Source organism: Amphibalanus amphitrite, unplaced genomic scaffold (assembly GCF_019059575.1).
Source record: "Amphibalanus amphitrite isolate SeventyFive unplaced genomic scaffold, NRLGWU_Aamphi_draft 000483F_arrow, whole genome shotgun sequence".
In the NCBI taxonomy this organism is placed as follows: domain Eukaryota; kingdom Metazoa; phylum Arthropoda; class Thecostraca; order Balanomorpha; family Balanidae; genus Amphibalanus; species Amphibalanus amphitrite.
In genome coordinates this window covers 329787-346385 of record NW_024881977.1, presented here as the reverse complement: position 1 = coordinate 346385, position 16599 = coordinate 329787, and the positions used below count along the sequence as shown (strand labels likewise).

Sequence of the window (16599 nt, the reverse complement as noted above, 5' to 3'; positions counted from 1 at the left end):
CTTGTCGCTATATTTGGTTTCCTGTGCAATTATCTGTAGAGATGCACTTAGACTTAGGTATATTCCTACATTGCAACGTGTATGCTGGCTAGTGGTGCCAATCGGAATTTGGACCCTCGGATTTCCGATTTTGTCCACTGCCCAATTCGGAATTTGATTGGACAAAGGAAGCAACTCTTGGAGAGCATTGGACAGTCACTTGCTACTTGCTAGGAAGCTCAGCTCTCGATATGATTAACACTTTTTTTGGCCGGTTATAGGACTTTAAAGCAAATTTAATAGCAGTGGTGACTGGTGAGTGTAAATTATTGTGTAGTTTTCGAACATTTTTGGACGGACAGTCCACGAAAATACCGGACATTGGACGGACATTGGACATACATTCTCTGGAACTGGCACCACTCATCCTGGCCCAATCTGTAGTTCTGTCAGAAGGCCTTCTGGGCACATCGGCCCGCAGCGTCCGAAATCAAGCATTGAAGCTGTCTTTTTAAAGGATAACAAAAATCAACATCTTCTATTATATATTGTTTGTTTTTTATTGCATAGCAACACAAGAAAATCCGATGAGTTTTTTTGTTGTTGTTACAAAATTCGTTGTATGCTGCATCGAGACAGCACCCTTTTGTCCGTGTGTGCATACCTGGAAAGGCCAAGGTAGACGTTTTACAGAAAAATTGTATCGCCGCTCCAATTTTTATATGAAGCTCCAGTAGCCTTTCTTTCAAAGGCTTAGTTTGTCTGTTAAATTAATGTATGAATACATCTATATTGCCTGACGACATGAGTTTTTCGAGGTTTGTATAACGGGTACGCGGGGATATCATGTGCTGGAGCCGGCCGCTCCCCGCCTGGCGCCGCCGCCCCCGGCAGGGTCACCATCACTGGCGGTCACCGCAGCTGGACCGTGTATAAAGCACGGCTCCACACCGCACCCACCATCAGACGATCACACACCGCCACACAACCAACAACATGAAGGTGAGTGCCGAGGGGACTATTCAGCCCAACTTTGTCATTTCATGATGAGTGTGAATTTGAGTTGCTGTGGTGTTCTTTCAGGTCAAAGAGCTTCGAAAACAGTGTTCAGTAATGAGCGTAAAAAAAGCTTTTCGTTAAAAAGAGACCAATAACTTATATTGATCATGACGTTCTTCTTTCAGTTCTTCGTGGTTGCCGCCCTGCTGGCCGTTGCCGCCGCCGACAACGCGCCCTACACCACTCCGGCGCCCACCTACGCCCCGACCTACAAGCCGACCTACGCGCCCAGGCCCGCCTACCACCCCCAGCCGGCCTACAAGCCCGCTCCCTACAAGCAGGAGAGCTACGACGAGCCACCCAAGTACGACTTCAGCTACGACGTCCACGGATACGGAGACTACGAGCCCGTCTTCAACGCCCAGGAGGCGCGTGACGGCTACGCCACCCAGGGATCTTACTCGGTTGTGCTGCCCGACGGCCGTACCCAGACGGTCACCTATCGTGTGGATGACGCCTACTCTGGCCTGATTGCTGACGTCACCTACGAGGGTGAGGCTCGCTACGATGAGTACAAGCCCAGCTACAAGCCCGCCCCGGCCTACAAGCCCGCCCCTGCTTACAAGCCTGCCCCCGCCTACAAGCCTGCCCCTACCTACAAGCCCGCCCCCACCTACAAGCCCACCCCCGCCTACAACTAGAGAGGAGTCAATAATTGGTTTACTTCAATAACTTCGGCCAAAGCGTGCAGTGTCTCTTATGTATGTCTGTGTGTATTTATTGCAAAGCGAATGCGAGTCAATAAAAGAAAATGATTTGTATACATGTGGTGCTGGATGACCTGTGAAAGTGGGAGGTAGTTGTCGATGCACAGATGATGAAATAAACCACACCTCAGAAAGCAATGCATGTCTGATTTCACTCGATAGCGCAAAATCTACAGAACTGTTCGCACGTGGCGAGCGCCAGACCCCAGGAACCTCGTCTCATGAAGGCTACGAGTTACGACAGGACTGAAAAGGCTTCATAGGAATTTGTGAAGGGTGCACCATTTTTTCACCGCCATTCTCCATTCACAGCATTCATTCAGCCAACATACTATCTCATTGCTCGAAACTCTGCAACGAAACACAAATAGCATCGTTTCGGGAATGTTCCCCTAAAATACTTATTTTTAAGAAATATGACATTTGAGCCGACCTTTTTTAGGAGCTCGATGACGCAATTGTTTGGCCATGGCCGTGTTTAATCAACCCATAAACAATGGAAAGTTAAGTTTGTGCGTTCAGACTATTTCTAAGTTTCTTACCTTGATGAACAGTTTTTATATTCCTTTCGGTATGTCATCATAGTCAGTTGCGACTGGTTATGATACCCGCGCTTACCTGAGCCTTTAGCTGAACGCCACTGAGGGAAGGAGACCTAAAGCCCTTCCCCCTAACCTCTCTCCGAAACTGTGGCCGAGTCCCGCGAGGTGGTGTTGAGGGGTTGACACAAAGGCGCATCTGGAACGTTCCACAATTTTGACTTTTCATGTCGAACAGCGATGCAAGTTCAAAACTTGCATATTTTGTATGGCAGGAGTGAACGGAGTGTTGCTTATGTTATGCTCAATTTTGAATCAAGTACTGACAAGCTGTACCAATGCATTCCAAATTTGAACTACAGAATCAGTTGGCAATTTTCGAAGCTTTCTAGCACAACCCATAAGTCACGCGAGAGTTTTCGATGCCTAAAAGTACGTCTCTATCCTTATACCACAGCAGCTCATCAATCAAATAACAGTTTCTGATCTGACAAACACGATTCCAACCTAACCCATCGGTGGACTGAGGTCTGATGAAATGTTCCCAAACCTGCAATCCCAAAACATTCACCTGACAGTTCTCAATGTCCCAGAGCACACCGATCTGATGCAGCTGGTAGCAAACACCAACACTTTTCATCGGTCGTATATTCATCGGCATCCGCATCGTCCGCCATCGGTATGGACCGCTCTTACTGTAATCTATAGCAGGACAAAAATCTGACTAACACTGGCCCGTAGGGGGTCGAATGGACCTCCCTCTGTTTTTCGCGAATAACTCGCGTAGAAAGCGGCCGATCGCGACGAAACCCTTAGTACCCTCGCGTCAATCAATTTTACACCTACCCTGAAAATTTCATGACCCTGAATCAAATGACCTTTGACCTGTGACCTATACTACGAGGCCATGTTTGGCCGGAATCGCGATTCGGCGTATGTCGACTCGCATTAGCCGCGCGTTCGCAGTCTTTTCGTGGTTTGAAGCGTTCAAACATGTGATATGATGTTGGACGTTGGCCTCATGCATTAGGGTGGGTTTCAAGGTCACATGAAGGTCAGGTCAGGTCATTGACCTTTGATGATCTCGGTTCACTTTTTCGAGTTTAACATGTTGCTAGGCTAGTATTTGGAGCTGAATTCGAGTTTAGCAACTATTTGAACATTCACAAAATAGTTTTGGTGCCTTCCCATGTGAAAAAATCTTGCAAGATTGTCTTGCACGATTTGTACAAGACAAAGTATGCAAGAAATTGGGACATATTCTTGCATGATCTTATAAGATTATCATACATGATTCTTGCAAGTCTTGTACCAGATTCTTGACAGATTCCTGCAAGTCCTGTACCAGATTCTTGTAAGTCTTGTACCAGATTCTTGCAACTCTTGTACAAGACTCTTGCAAGTCATGTACAAGACTCTTGCAAGTCTTGTACAAGACTCTTGCAAGTCTTGTACAAGACTCTTGCAGGTCTTGTACAAGACTCTTGCAAGTATTATAGAAGATTCTTGCATGTCTTGTACAGGGCTCTTGCAAGAGTCTTGTAAGACTCTTACATGTACTGTATAAGAATCTTGCAAGAGCCTTGTACAAGACTCTTGCATGTCTTGTACAAAGCTTTTGCTAGAGTCTTACCAGACTCTTGCAAGAGTCTTGTACAAGACTCCAGCATGTCTCGTACCAGACTCTGGCAAACCTTTTACAAGACCTGCTAAGACTCTGGCAATTCTTGAGCAAGACTTGCAAGTTTTATCAAAGACTTGCAAGCCTTGTACAAGACTTCCAAGTTCTAGACACATCGCCCTAAGATATCGTTTCAATTGTATTGATGTCGAGACCCATGCATACGAAATCCGTGAAGTGAAATGAAATGATGTTCCAGCGTAAACGTTAAAATCAATATTCACAAAAATGTCAATCTGAGAACACATATTAACAGCCCTTTACTTTTCGAGTCACCCACACGTCACAGTCACATCACCTCATCACACGTTGACGTCACGTCACGTCACAATTATCGTCGAGGCCGCCGTTTCGTCTGCATCCAGCCACTCGAACACAGGAGGATGTCGTTCGTCGTGCCTTGCATCGCATATTATTGGTGAGCCGAGATTTTTGATTGCTGAAATGAAATGACATTCATATAATCAGGTATCCGCCATCCGGAGCCAGATGTGAAAAGGTGAGCCAGTATGTATCAGCCAAAAAGTAGAATTGATGGGACTTTGAGTTAATTCAGTGAGCAATCGTTTTCGGTTAAAGATATCAGCATATTTAGCTATCATACTCACATACGTACTATCCTATACATACACTCACCTGGGTCCAGTTTCGCCGCATGACGCTACCGTCAGCACTATTTCCTGTGTGGCAGGCGAAAAATGTCGGGTGATCAACTATTTTCAAGTGAACGTTTCGGCGCCGGTTTTGGTCTATGATGATGCAAATATTGGGATCAATTTTCTTATTGTTACACGGCATGGCAGAAACTTGCCTACCTGCAGGTCGGAAGAGGAGACGGCAGACGGCACCGCACCGCACACACTCAACACTTCCGTCCTCACATCGCGAGACGCGAGCGGGCAGTGAATGGGACGCCGACGGATGGAATGCGGCGGAGGGGGACGCGGAGTTTCCCCTCCTCGCCTCAGGCGGGGTCTGCCGTCCGGGACGGACGGCGGACCCCACCTGAGGCGAAGAGCCGCCGCCGAAGTCGCCCGCCGCCGACCGTACAATCTAAAAAAACGGACAAGTTTGTGGTCGCTAAATTCCAGTCGGTACAGTCTCTAGAACACATGTGCGTCGCTTACAACTGTTCTCCGTGGGGCGTGTGGAGCAAATGATCGCATTTGATTGAGAATTCAGCGAGCCCTTAAATTAGGCGAAAACATTACTTAAAGGTGTCAAGTGATTAGCGGGAGATGCCTGGGATCAGCACATTCTTGTGAGATTCTTCAATCTTACCATAATCAGCATTCTTGCAAGAACCTGCCTATACCAGATTCTTATAAGATCTGTATGATGTTGGGCAATCTTGTACAAGATCTGCTCAATCTTACCAGAATCAGCATTCTTGCAAGAATCTGCCTATACCAGATTCTTATAAGATCTGTATGATGTTGGGTAATCTTGTACAAGATCTGCTAAGTCTTACAAGACTGTCTTCAGAATCTTATAAGATCATGCAAGATAGTGAAGATTCTGGTAAAATCTTGTAAGACTTTTTTACATGGGTTCGTAACATGTTACGAAGCTATCAGAGACGGTTGACACCTGATAAGAATGCCATCAGGACCCCTACTGGTTTACCTGACCTGACCTGACCCGACCTGGCCTAAATGCATGAAAACATCATCTGTGCTAAAAAATGGCATGATATTCGTGATTATCACCCCGAAAACCCCATAGTAGCCACACTTTACGGCGTTCTAACAGGTACCGATTTTCCCGACCTTTGGGTTGTTGACCTGACCTGGAATGTCAGCCAATGACCTAGGACTTTAAAATCGTGGATCATCGGCTTTCTCTCGTCACGGGCAACACGCTCGTTTTTCGACGAAGCTCTAGCTCGATCAGGGGCCAAACGGCAAGGGGAGTCCGTTGCCCCCCCCCCCCCCTTTATACGTTCGCGGCTGGCAAAACACCAATACGGGCGAGGGTTAAAATATGAAAACGTTGAGCTCATAGTAAGCTACAGGAGATGCTTCTAGTTAACGATTGAAAGGGACCATATGAATAGCTTTGCCTACCACCGGTGACCGATGCCCTTGCGTGCCCGTCAAGTGGGTACAGCCCTCAGCAGACTGCGTGGTAGGTATTCTTTTTTCGACAAAACCGGTGATAACTCAAAGGCTATGTTATCAGTCGGTCGGAACTCACTGCAAATAGATGCGCCATGCTCCACTTCTTCGATTAGATCTATAACTAGACAAAGTATACGCCTTGTGTGGCAACAAAATGCAAAAGTTTGTTTTGGGGGCAAATATAAACTTTTGGATTTTGTTGCCAAACTGGATAGAAAATGAACACGATGATAATGCCAAACTAAGGTGCGAAGTCTCGCGCGTCATACTGTTACGATTTCCAAGTGACCGATGGCATAGTATTCGCGTTATTCTCGGTTTTGTCGAAAAAAAAATACCTACCACGCAGTTTGCAGAGGGCTGTACCTGGTTACCGCTGAGCTGCACAATGCACGTCCTGTTTTTCTGCCCAGATGTCTGGTGTACTATGTCACTACTCACTACATGGGTTAGAATATATGCATCCTGCACAAATATATGCACAGCTGCACTGTATCCATATTTACGCTATATCCTCACTTTGGGATTTAGCTGGCATTTGGGACATACGACCAAATCGCCTGAAATCACCGGAATCAAGGCCTGAAATCAATGGATTTTTTTCTGGAGTAAAAAGAAAGCTTAACTTCAATCAGGAACACTAAAACCTGCATACGGGAGCGAAACCTGATTTTTTACGTGGATAAAGTCTTTGGGGAATGCCCCCGGCGGTGTCAGAGGCTTTCTTTTTGGTTCCGCCAGTGTGCATGCCTGCGCAATAAGTGCGCATATACATTGAAAAACCTGCAACATAGTGTAATAAATAACAAGTGAAGACACTTCGATTATTTTGTGTAATGCGTTTTCTTCTGCCGGAAGTGCTCTTTCAGAAAATTAACGATATCTGATGACGATTGATGACGTTTTCGTCATTGTAGTGCAAAAGTTTCATCCCTGTAGTGAAAACTTTTAATCCAAGAAACTACTATCCAAGCTTGTAGTTATATAAGTGTTGGTTTTAACAGCTAATTCGCTTTTATTTACGACAAAAACTGAAAATAAATCCCTCTACACGCAACTTGAAATGTAATACCACTTAAACATACTCGTAATGAGAAGACCAAAAACCTATTTTTACTACATATCTTTATAAGCTAAGAATGTCTTCTTTATGCCACAATGGGTATAGCGTATGAACACTGGACAGGCACCAATGCATACATAGCTCGCAATACCTAAGAATTCATGCTCTCTTATCAGGCATATCGTTCGGAAGTTGTGTAAATGCCGACGCAGTGTTAAAATGGGCCAAACAGCTATTCATCAACTGGGCATTTCATCAGGCTGAAACGCATCGATGTCCCCTGATTTTGCATATTATAATGCATTCAATAGGAACAATGAACATTTGATGAATCTCATTCATTTCGCGCAATAAAAAGCATAGGTTCTCAAGTCAAAGTGAAGGAAAAGACCGATCAAAATGACTCGTATAATACCTACAAACTTTGTTTAAATACTCTACACATTTAGGGACCGGTACTGTTACGGTGTCCTCTATTTTTGAATATTTTCATACCGGTTCTGTCACATTGCATTCAGTAAGCGACCATACATGCAATAAAAACAGTGGGTTCTCGAGCGTAACGTTACAGAATAGAGTGAATGCTGATACGATGTTCAACATGTTTGAGCGCACTTAGATCGAGTAGGACTTTCATCGGGCTATGGCACATCGATTTCCTCTGTTTTTAAATATTTCCACGCATTTTATAAGAAAATACGATTATTTTCTTTCATTAAATGCAATAAAAAGCATGGGTTCTCAAGTCCATGTCAGTCAAAGGTCCGATCAAAATGGGTAATGTTTTAGGGACGTTGTCAAAATACCCTACACTTTTAGGAGCCGGTGGTCTTATGATGTCCTCTGTTTTTGAACATTTTCATACCGGTTCTGTCACATTGCATTCAGTAAGCGACCATACATGCAATAAAAACAGTGGGTTCTCGAGAGTAACGTTACGGAATAGAGTGAATGCTGATACGATGTTCAACATGTTGGGGCGCACTTAGATCGAGAAGGACTTTCATCGGGCTGTGGCACATCGATGTCCTCTGATTTTAAATATTTTCACGCATTTTTTAAGAAAATATGATTACTTTCTTTCATTAAATGCAATAAAAAACATGGGTTCTCGAGTCCATGTCAATCAAAGGACCGATCAAAATGGGTAGTGTTTTAGAGACGTTGTCAAAATACCCTACCCTTTTAGGAGCCGGTGGTCTTATGATGTCCTCTGTTTTTGAATATTTTCATACCGGTTCTGTCACATTGCATTCAGTAAGCGACCATTCATGCAATAAAAACAGTGGGTTCTCGAGAGTAACGTTACGGAATAGAGTGAATGCTGATACGATGTTCAACATGTTGGGGCGCACTTAGATCGAGAAGGACTTTCATCGGGCTGTGGCACATCGATGTCCTCTGATTTTAAATATTTTCACGCATTTTATAAGAAAATATGATTATTTTCTTTCATTAAATGCAATAAAAAACATGGGTTCTGGAGTCCATGTCAATCAAAGGACCGATCAAAATGGGTAATGTTTTAGGGACGTCGTCAAAATACCCTACACTTTTAGGAGCCGGTGGTCTTATGATGTCCTCTGTTTTTGAATATTTTCATACTGGTTCTGTCACATTGCATTCAGTAAGCGACCATACATGCAATAAAAACAGTGGGTTCTCGAGAGTAACGTTACGGAATAGAGTGAATGCTGATACGATGTTCAACATGTTGGGGCGCACTTAGATCGAGAAGGACTTTCATCGGGCTATGTTACATCGATGTCCTCTGATTTTAAATATTTTCACGCATTTTATAAGAAAATATGATTATTTTCTTTCATTAAATGCAATAAAAAACATGGGTTCTCGAGTCCATGTCAATCAAAGGACCGATCAAAATGGGTTATGTTTTAGAGACGTTGTCAAAATACCCTACACTTTTAGGAGCCGGTGGTCTTATGATGTCCTCTGTTTTTGAATATTTTCATACCGGTTCTATCACATTGCATTCAGTAAGCGACCATACATGCAATAAAAACAGTGGGTTCTCGAGAGTAACGTGACGGAATAGAGTGAATGCTGATACGATGTTCAACATGTTGGGGCGCACTTAGATCGAGAAGGACTTTCATCGGGCTGTGGCACATCGATGTCCTCTGATTTTAAATATTTTCACGCATTTTATAAGAAAATATGATTATTTTCTTTCATTAAATGCAATAAAAAAACATGGGTTCTGGAGTCCATGTCAATCAAAGGACCGATCAAAATGGGTAATGTTTTAGGGACGTCGTCAAAATACCCTACACTTTTAGGAGCCGGTGGTCTTATGATGTCCTCTGTTTTTGAATATTTTCATACTGGTTCTGTCACATTGCATTCAGTAAGCGACCATACATGCAATAAAAACAGTGGGTTCTCGAGAGTAACGTTACGGAATAGAGTGAATGCTGATACGATGTTCAACATGTTGGGGCGCACTTAGATCGAAAAGGACTTTCATCGGGCTATGTTACATCGATGTCCTCTGATTTTAAATATTTTCACGCATTTTATAAGAAAATATGATTATTTTCTTTCATTAAATGCAATAAAAAACATGGGTTCTCGAGTCCATGTCAATCAAAGGACCGATCAAAATGGGTTATGTTTTAGAGACGTTGTCAAAATACCCTACACTTTTAGGAGCCGGTGGTCTAATGATGTCCTCTGTTTTTGAATATTTTCATACCGGTTCTGTCACATTGCATTCAGTAAGCGACCATACATGCAATAAAAACAATGGGTTCTCGAGAGTAACGTTACGGAATAGAGTGAATGCTGATACGATGTTGAACATGTTGGGGCGCACTTAGATCGAGAAGGACTTTCATCGGGCTGTGGCACATCGATGTCCTCTGATTTTGTGTCTACCAAGGCATTCTGTAAGAAACTGGGATTATACCTTCGTTTAGTGGAGTAAAAAACGTGGGTTTTCATGTCTAAGTCAATTAAAAAATCCATCATGACGGGGCATGGAAGACGATGATGTAGGCCGAGGATAGCGTTCAATGATTTAGGAAGTGACGTTTTATGACGTTTTATTACGTCATACTGCAGCGTGAGTAGCTACATAGCCCACTCCCAGGTGAAGAAAAGTTGTTACATGAGTTTGCATTATAAATTGGTGAAGTGTCTTCACTTGTTATTTATTACACTATGCCTGCAAGGTGCCCGCTGAAGGGAAATGTTATCTTTCTTACTTTTATATCATGCGCCAATTAACTAGCCTGTATTTTGAAACCTGTTTTTTCGGATCTTTTATTAATTAGTGAAAATACTCCGGATGTTGCGAATGAATTCAGATATTGAAGACTTTTAGAATTATTTACGAGTATGTTGAGACGTCCAACCGGTGAAGATAACTTTCTGTAGTCGGCCGCTCCCCGCCTGCCGCTGCGCCGCCCCCGGCAGGGTCACCATCACTGGCGGTCACCGCAGCTGGACCGTGTATAAAACACGGCTCCACACCGCACCCACCATCAGACGATCACACACCGCCTCACTACCAACAACATGAAGGTGAGTGCACGGAAAACCCATTTGAATGTAAGATTGAATTAAAGGCGCTGCCCTAATGTTCTCATGGATTGAAGAGCTTTGAAAACCCATGTGCTCAGCAATAAGTATTTGAAAGAGGTATCATGGAATGGAAAAATGGAAATTATATTGACGATGATGTTCTTGTTTCAGTTCTTCGTGGTTGCCGCCCTGCTGGCCGTTGCCGCCGCCGACAACGCGCCCTACACCACTCCGGCGCCCACCTACGCCCCGACCTACAAGCCGACCTACGCGCCCAGGCCCGCCTACCACCCCCAGCCGGCCTACAAGCCCGCTCCCTACAAGCAGGAGAGCTACGACGAGCTGCCCAAGTACGACTTCAGCTACGACGTCCACGGATACGGAGACTACGAGCCCGTCTTCAACGCCCAGGAGGCGCGTGACGGCTACGCCACCCAGGGATCTTACTCGGTTGTGCTGCCCGACGGCCGTACCCAGACGGTCACCTACCGTGTGGATGACGCCTACTCTGGCCTGATTGCTGACGTCACCTACGAGGGTGAGGCCCGCTACGACGAGTACAAGCCCAGCTACAAGCCCGCCCCGGCCTACAAGCCCGCCCCGACTTACCAGCCCGCCCCCGCCTACAAGCCCGCCCCCTCCTACAAGCCCGCCCCTACCTACAAGCCAACCCCCGCCTACAACTAGAGAGGAGTCAATAATGAGCTTACTTCAAACTGTCTGCCAAACCGTGCAGTGTGTCTTACGTGTGTTTGTGTGTATTTATTGCAAAGCGAATGCGAGTCAATAAAAACAAACGATTATTACACATATAGTGCTGGGTGAGATGTGAAAATGAAGGACAAGTGTCGATTGATGCTGAAGGGGTTTAGCGAAAGGAAAATGGTCATACGAGCAAGGTACGGCTACTAAACCTGGGACAGCAAGATCTTAACGTAGCTGAGCAATGCTCGATTCCACTCGATGGTGAAAAATCCCCAATACCGCAAGATACGTGACGAGCGCCAGAACTCAGGAGCTTTGTCTTAGAAAAGTTATAGCGGGACTGAAAAGGGCTACATAGGAAATGCCGCAGCGATGTCGTGTATAGCCTAACGTATAACGCATTAATTTAGACCAGCTACGATCTCATTGCTCAAATGCCTGCAACCATAGCTAACATAAACTACCTGGTAGTTTTTATCTTTCTTCGCTCAACGTGATACGGCTACTGCATGAGTGTTGACTTGTTTGAGGAATGCTTCCGCTTACGATACTTTTTTGAGGAAGGTGGCGGATCCAAGGGGGGGTCACATGGGTCATGGCCCCCCCCTTGAGGCCCGGGGGCCCAAAGACCTGCCAGGGGCACCACCGGCCTATCAGGGGTATCACAGTCCTGACAGGGGCACCACAGGACCACCAGGGGCACCACAGGCCTAGCAGGGACACCACGGGCCTGGTGCCCCTGGGCCCTGACAGGACTGTAACGCCCCTGACAAGCCTGAAGTGTCCCCGGCAGGGACGTGGTGCCCCTGACAGGCCTGAGGCGCCCCTGCAAGGCCGGTGGTGCCCCTGGCAGGCCTGTGGTGTCCATGGTAGGCCTGTGGTGCCCTTGCTAGGCCTCTGGTGCCCCTGACAGGCTTGTAATGCCCCTGGAAGGACTGTGGTGCCCCTGGGCCCTGACAAGCCTGAGGTGCCCGGCCATGACAGGCCAGTGGTGCCTTGCTAGGCCTGTGGTGCCCCTGGCAGGCCTGTGGTGCCCCTGGCAGGCCTGTGGTGCCCCTGGCAGGCCTGTGGTGCCCCTGACAGGCTTGCGGTGCCCTTGGAAGGACTGTGGTGTCCCTGGGCCCTGACAACCCTGAGGTGCCCCTGACAGGCCCGTGGTGCCCTTGTTAGGCCTGTGGTGCCCCTGGCAGGCCTCTGGTGCCCTTGCTAGGCCGCTGGTACCCCTGCGCCCTAAGAGGACTGGTGCCCCTGAAAAGTCTGAAGTGCACCTCGGCAGGCCCGTGGTGCCCCTGACAGGCCCAAGGTGCCCCTGCGAGGCCGGTGGTGCCCCTGGCAGACCTCTGGTGCCCCTGGCAGGTCTGTGGCGCCCCTGGCAGACCTGTGTTGACTGGTGCCCCTGCTAGGTCGCTGGTGCCCCTCACAGACCTGTGGTGCCCCTGGGCCTTGACAAGCCTGAGATGCCTGGCTATGACAGGCTCGTGGTGCCCCTGATAGACCAGTGGTGCCCTTGCTAGGCCTGTAGTGCCCCTGGCAGGCCTTTGGTGCCCCTGCTACCCCTGCGCCCGGCCGAGGACTATGGTGCCCCTGAAAAGCCTGAAGTGCCTCTCGACAGGCCCGTGGTGCCCCTGACAGGCCCAAGTTACCCCTGCAAGGTCGGTGGTGCTCCTGGCAGGCCTCTGGTGCCCCTGGCAGGCCTGTGTTGACTGGTGCCCCTGCTAGGCCGCTGGTGCCCCTCACAGGCCTGCGGTGCCCCTGGAAGGACTGTGGTGCCCCTGCCCCTAGGGGTGCTCATGGGCCCAACAGGCCCGTTGTGCCCCTGACAGGCCTGTCGTGTATACTTGCTAGACCTGTGGTGCCTCTGCTTCCTGGCGGGCCTGTGGCGCCCCTACAAGGCCGTAGGTGCCCCTGACAGGTTTGTGGTGTCCCTGGAAGGACTTTGGTGCCCCTGACAAGCCTGAAGTGTCAAGGACAGACCCTTTAGACGCCAGGGTCAAGTTCGTCGGACTGACAACGATTCGCTTACCTGATAACGTTCCTGGTAAGTACTCACTACTCAGCGTCCACAACATATATACACATAGCACATTCATATATATTTGCTTACAATTGGTAAATGTGGTTGTGGCAAAAGTTAAGATACTGACTAAAAATAAAAATTAAAAAGAAAAAAAAACTGAAAATGGGGGCACCACCAAAATGAAGTGGACGAAATCCGTTGAGTTTTTAATTTTGGGTATAGGTAGGGGCACCACTTCGATTCATGACCCTCCCCTTGGAGTTTTCCTGGATCCGCCCCTGCCTTCGTTTAGTGGAGTAAAAAACGTGGGTTTTCATGTCTAAGTCAATTAAAAAATCCATCATGACGGGGCATGGAAGACGATGATGTAGGCCGAGGATAGCGTTCAATGATTTAGGAAGTGACGTTTTATGACGTTTTATTACGTCATACTGCAGCGTGAGTAGCTACATAGCCCACTCCCAGGTGAAGAAAAGTTGTTACATGAGTTTGCATTATAAATTGGTGAAGTGTCTTCACTTGTTATTTATTACACTATGCCTGCAAGGTGCCCGCTGAAGGGAAATGTTATCTTTCTTACTTTTATATCATGCGCCAATTAACTAGCCTGTATTTTGAAACCTGTTTTTTTCGGATCTTTTATTAATTAGTGAAAATACTCCGGATGTTGCGAATGAATTCAGATATTGAAGACTTTTAGAATTATTTACGAGTATGTTGAGACGTCCAACCGGTGAAGATAACTTTCTGTAGTCGGCCGCTCCCCGCCTGCCGCTGCGCCGCCCCCGGCAGGGTCACCATCACTGGCGGTCACCGCAGCTGGACCGTGTATAAAACACGGCTCCACACCGCACCCACCATCAGACGATCACACACCGCCTCACTACCAACAACATGAAGGTGAGTGCACGGAAAACCCATTTGAATGTAAGATTGAATTAAAGGCGCTGCCCTAATGTTCTCATGGATTGAAGAGCTTTGAAAACCCATGTGCTCAGCAATAAGTATTTGAAAGAGGTATCATGGAATGGAAAAATGGAAATTATATTGACGATGATGTTCTTGTTTCAGTTCTTCGTGGTTGCCGCCCTGCTGGCCGTTGCCGCCGCCGACAACGCGCCCTACACCACTCCGGCGCCCACCTACGCCCCGACCTACAAGCCGACCTACGCGCCCAGGCCCGCCTACCACCCCCAGCCGGCCTACAAGCCCGCTCCCTACAAGCAGGAGAGCTACGACGAGCTGCCCAAGTACGACTTCAGCTACGACGTCCACGGATACGGAGACTACGAGCCCGTCTTCAACGCCCAGGAGGCGCGTGACGGCTACGCCACCCAGGGATCTTACTCGGTTGTGCTGCCCGACGGCCGTACCCAGACGGTCACCTACCGTGTGGATGACGCCTACTCTGGCCTGATTGCTGACGTCACCTACGAGGGTGAGGCCCGCTACGACGAGTACAAGCCCAGCTACAAGCCCGCCCCGGCCTACAAGCCCGCCCCGACTTACCAGCCCGCCCCCGCCTACAAGCCCGCCCCCTCCTACAAGCCCGCCCCTACCTACAAGCCAACCCCCGCCTACAACTAGAGAGGAGTCAATAATGAGCTTACTTCAAACTGTCTGCCAAACCGTGCAGTGTGTCTTACGTGTGTTTGTGTGTATTTATTGCAAAGCGAATGCGAGTCAATAAAAACAAACGATTATTACACATATAGTGCTGGGTGAGATGTGAAAATGAAGGACAAGTGTCGATTGATGCTGAAGGGGTTTAGCGAAAGGAAAATGGTCATACGAGCAAGGTACGGCTACTAAACCTGGGACAGCAAGATCTTAACGTAGCTGAGCAATGCTCGATTCCACTCGATGGTGAAAAATCCCCAATACCGCAAGATACGTGACGAGCGCCAGAACTCAGGAGCTTTGTCTTAGAAAAGTTATAGCGGGACTGAAAAGGGCTACATAGGAAATGCCGCAGCGATGTCGTGTATAGCCTAACGTATAACGCATTAATTTAGACCAGCTACGATCTCATTGCTCAAATGCCTGCAACCATAGCTAACATAAACTACCTGGTAGTTTTTATCTTTCTTCGCTCAACGTGATACGGCTACTGCATGAGTGTTGACTTGTTTGAGGAATGCTTCCGCTTACGATACTTTTTTGAGGAAGGTAGCCGACCTATTTGAATGAGGTTGTGACATTCCCTGATAAGACTTTGCGAGTAGCAATCTTGTTTTGAAGGAATCATAGCTGGATCTGCTTTTCTAAAATCATCGAAGTTTAAGTGCGTTTCTAACCCTCGCCTCGCTGGGGGGGGGGGCAATTTGCCCCGCCCCCTGTGGTTTTTCCTGAATAGCAAGAAAACGGCGGCGCTCCGCCAAATTTTCAGTGCCTTCCCGGGCATCAATTTGACACCATCACACAAAATGTCAAGTCTTAGGTCACTTTAGGTCAGGAGTTATTGAGGTCAAACTGAGTTCATGCTCGAACAAAAATGAGCAAAAAACATGAAATCTTGAAACGCTCGCAAAAACTACAGTTACCAAGCAATTTCAAAGTTGTTTATATGGTCATATAGACAAAAGGCGGTGCTCCAAATTGCTACCTCGGATTTTCAAAATTTTGGGATTTTGACCCCCAAAAATTCAAATATTGATTAAAAAAAACGCAAAAAATCCCAAAATTTTCCCGAATATCGAAAAAACAGGAATAGATATGATAGTCTCTGCCCTCTTCTATCTACATACCAAATTTTAGATCGATACCTCCTTTTTTGGCCATGTTATAGCAAAAAAAAAAAAAACTCAAAATTGATAACGTCAAATTTTTTAACTCAATTTTTGGCAATTCTAGACCACGTAGCGCAAAACAAAGACCACTGTTCATCTCCACGTGACGAGCCCCTTCGAATCGATACCCATTTTATGCAGAAATTTCAACTTTAAAATTTGACCTAATTTGACCTGACCTTGACCTGACCTTGACCTGACCTTCACTAGAACATAATCTAACCTGACCCCAAAGGCCAACTGACCCACATAATCGTATTTGGGATATAAAATGGACCATAAAACATGCATCACATGATATTTTTATATTGTGACCCTCAGTGACCTGACCTCTGTGACCTGACATGGTATCCGTGACCTCAAATAGCAGAATATGTGTTTGACGAACATTTCC

At 46.7% G+C, this 16599-nt stretch overlaps 3 protein-coding genes and 1 long non-coding RNA gene across 5 annotated transcripts in view; 3 read left to right on the top strand and 1 right to left on the bottom strand.

Annotated features, from left to right (window-relative positions):
• The window catches only part of LOC122392355 (TBC1 domain family member 4-like), a 103902-nt gene extending 102023 nt beyond the window's left edge, over nucleotides 1-1879 (top strand). For both annotated transcript variants that reach the window (XM_043387141.1, XM_043387140.1), the window contains one exon: nucleotides 1164-1879. In XM_043387141.1, the coding sequence (XP_043243076.1) occupies nucleotides 1164-1414 (251 nt within the window). In that variant the 3' untranslated portion in view covers nucleotides 1415-1879. The remainder of the gene's footprint in view (nucleotides 1-1163) is intronic.
• A 2206-nt stretch (nucleotides 1880-4085) lies between these two features.
• Nucleotides 4086-4861, bottom strand: LOC122392372. The gene is made up of 3 exons (XR_006258504.1): nucleotides 4781-4861; nucleotides 4602-4645; nucleotides 4086-4404 (listed from the first exon to the last, which is right to left on the bottom strand). It is a non-coding gene; the product is annotated as an uncharacterized LOC122392372 (long non-coding RNA).
• A 5751-nt stretch (nucleotides 4862-10612) lies between these two features.
• LOC122392362 (adhesive plaque matrix protein-like) lies at nucleotides 10613-11500 on the top strand. Its single transcript, XM_043387154.1, has 2 exons — nucleotides 10613-10694; nucleotides 10866-11500. The coding sequence occupies exons 1-2, from the start codon at nucleotides 10689-10691 to the stop codon at nucleotides 11379-11381; spliced, it is 522 nt and encodes a 173-aa protein (XP_043243089.1). The 5' UTR covers nucleotides 10613-10688; the 3' UTR covers nucleotides 11382-11500.
• A 2758-nt stretch (nucleotides 11501-14258) lies between these two features.
• Nucleotides 14259-15122, top strand: LOC122392363 (adhesive plaque matrix protein-like). The gene is made up of 2 exons (XM_043387156.1): nucleotides 14259-14316; nucleotides 14488-15122. The coding sequence occupies exons 1-2, from the start codon at nucleotides 14311-14313 to the stop codon at nucleotides 15001-15003; spliced, it is 522 nt and encodes a 173-aa protein (XP_043243091.1). The 5' UTR covers nucleotides 14259-14310; the 3' UTR covers nucleotides 15004-15122.
• Nucleotides 15123-16599: the final 1477 nt, after the last annotated feature.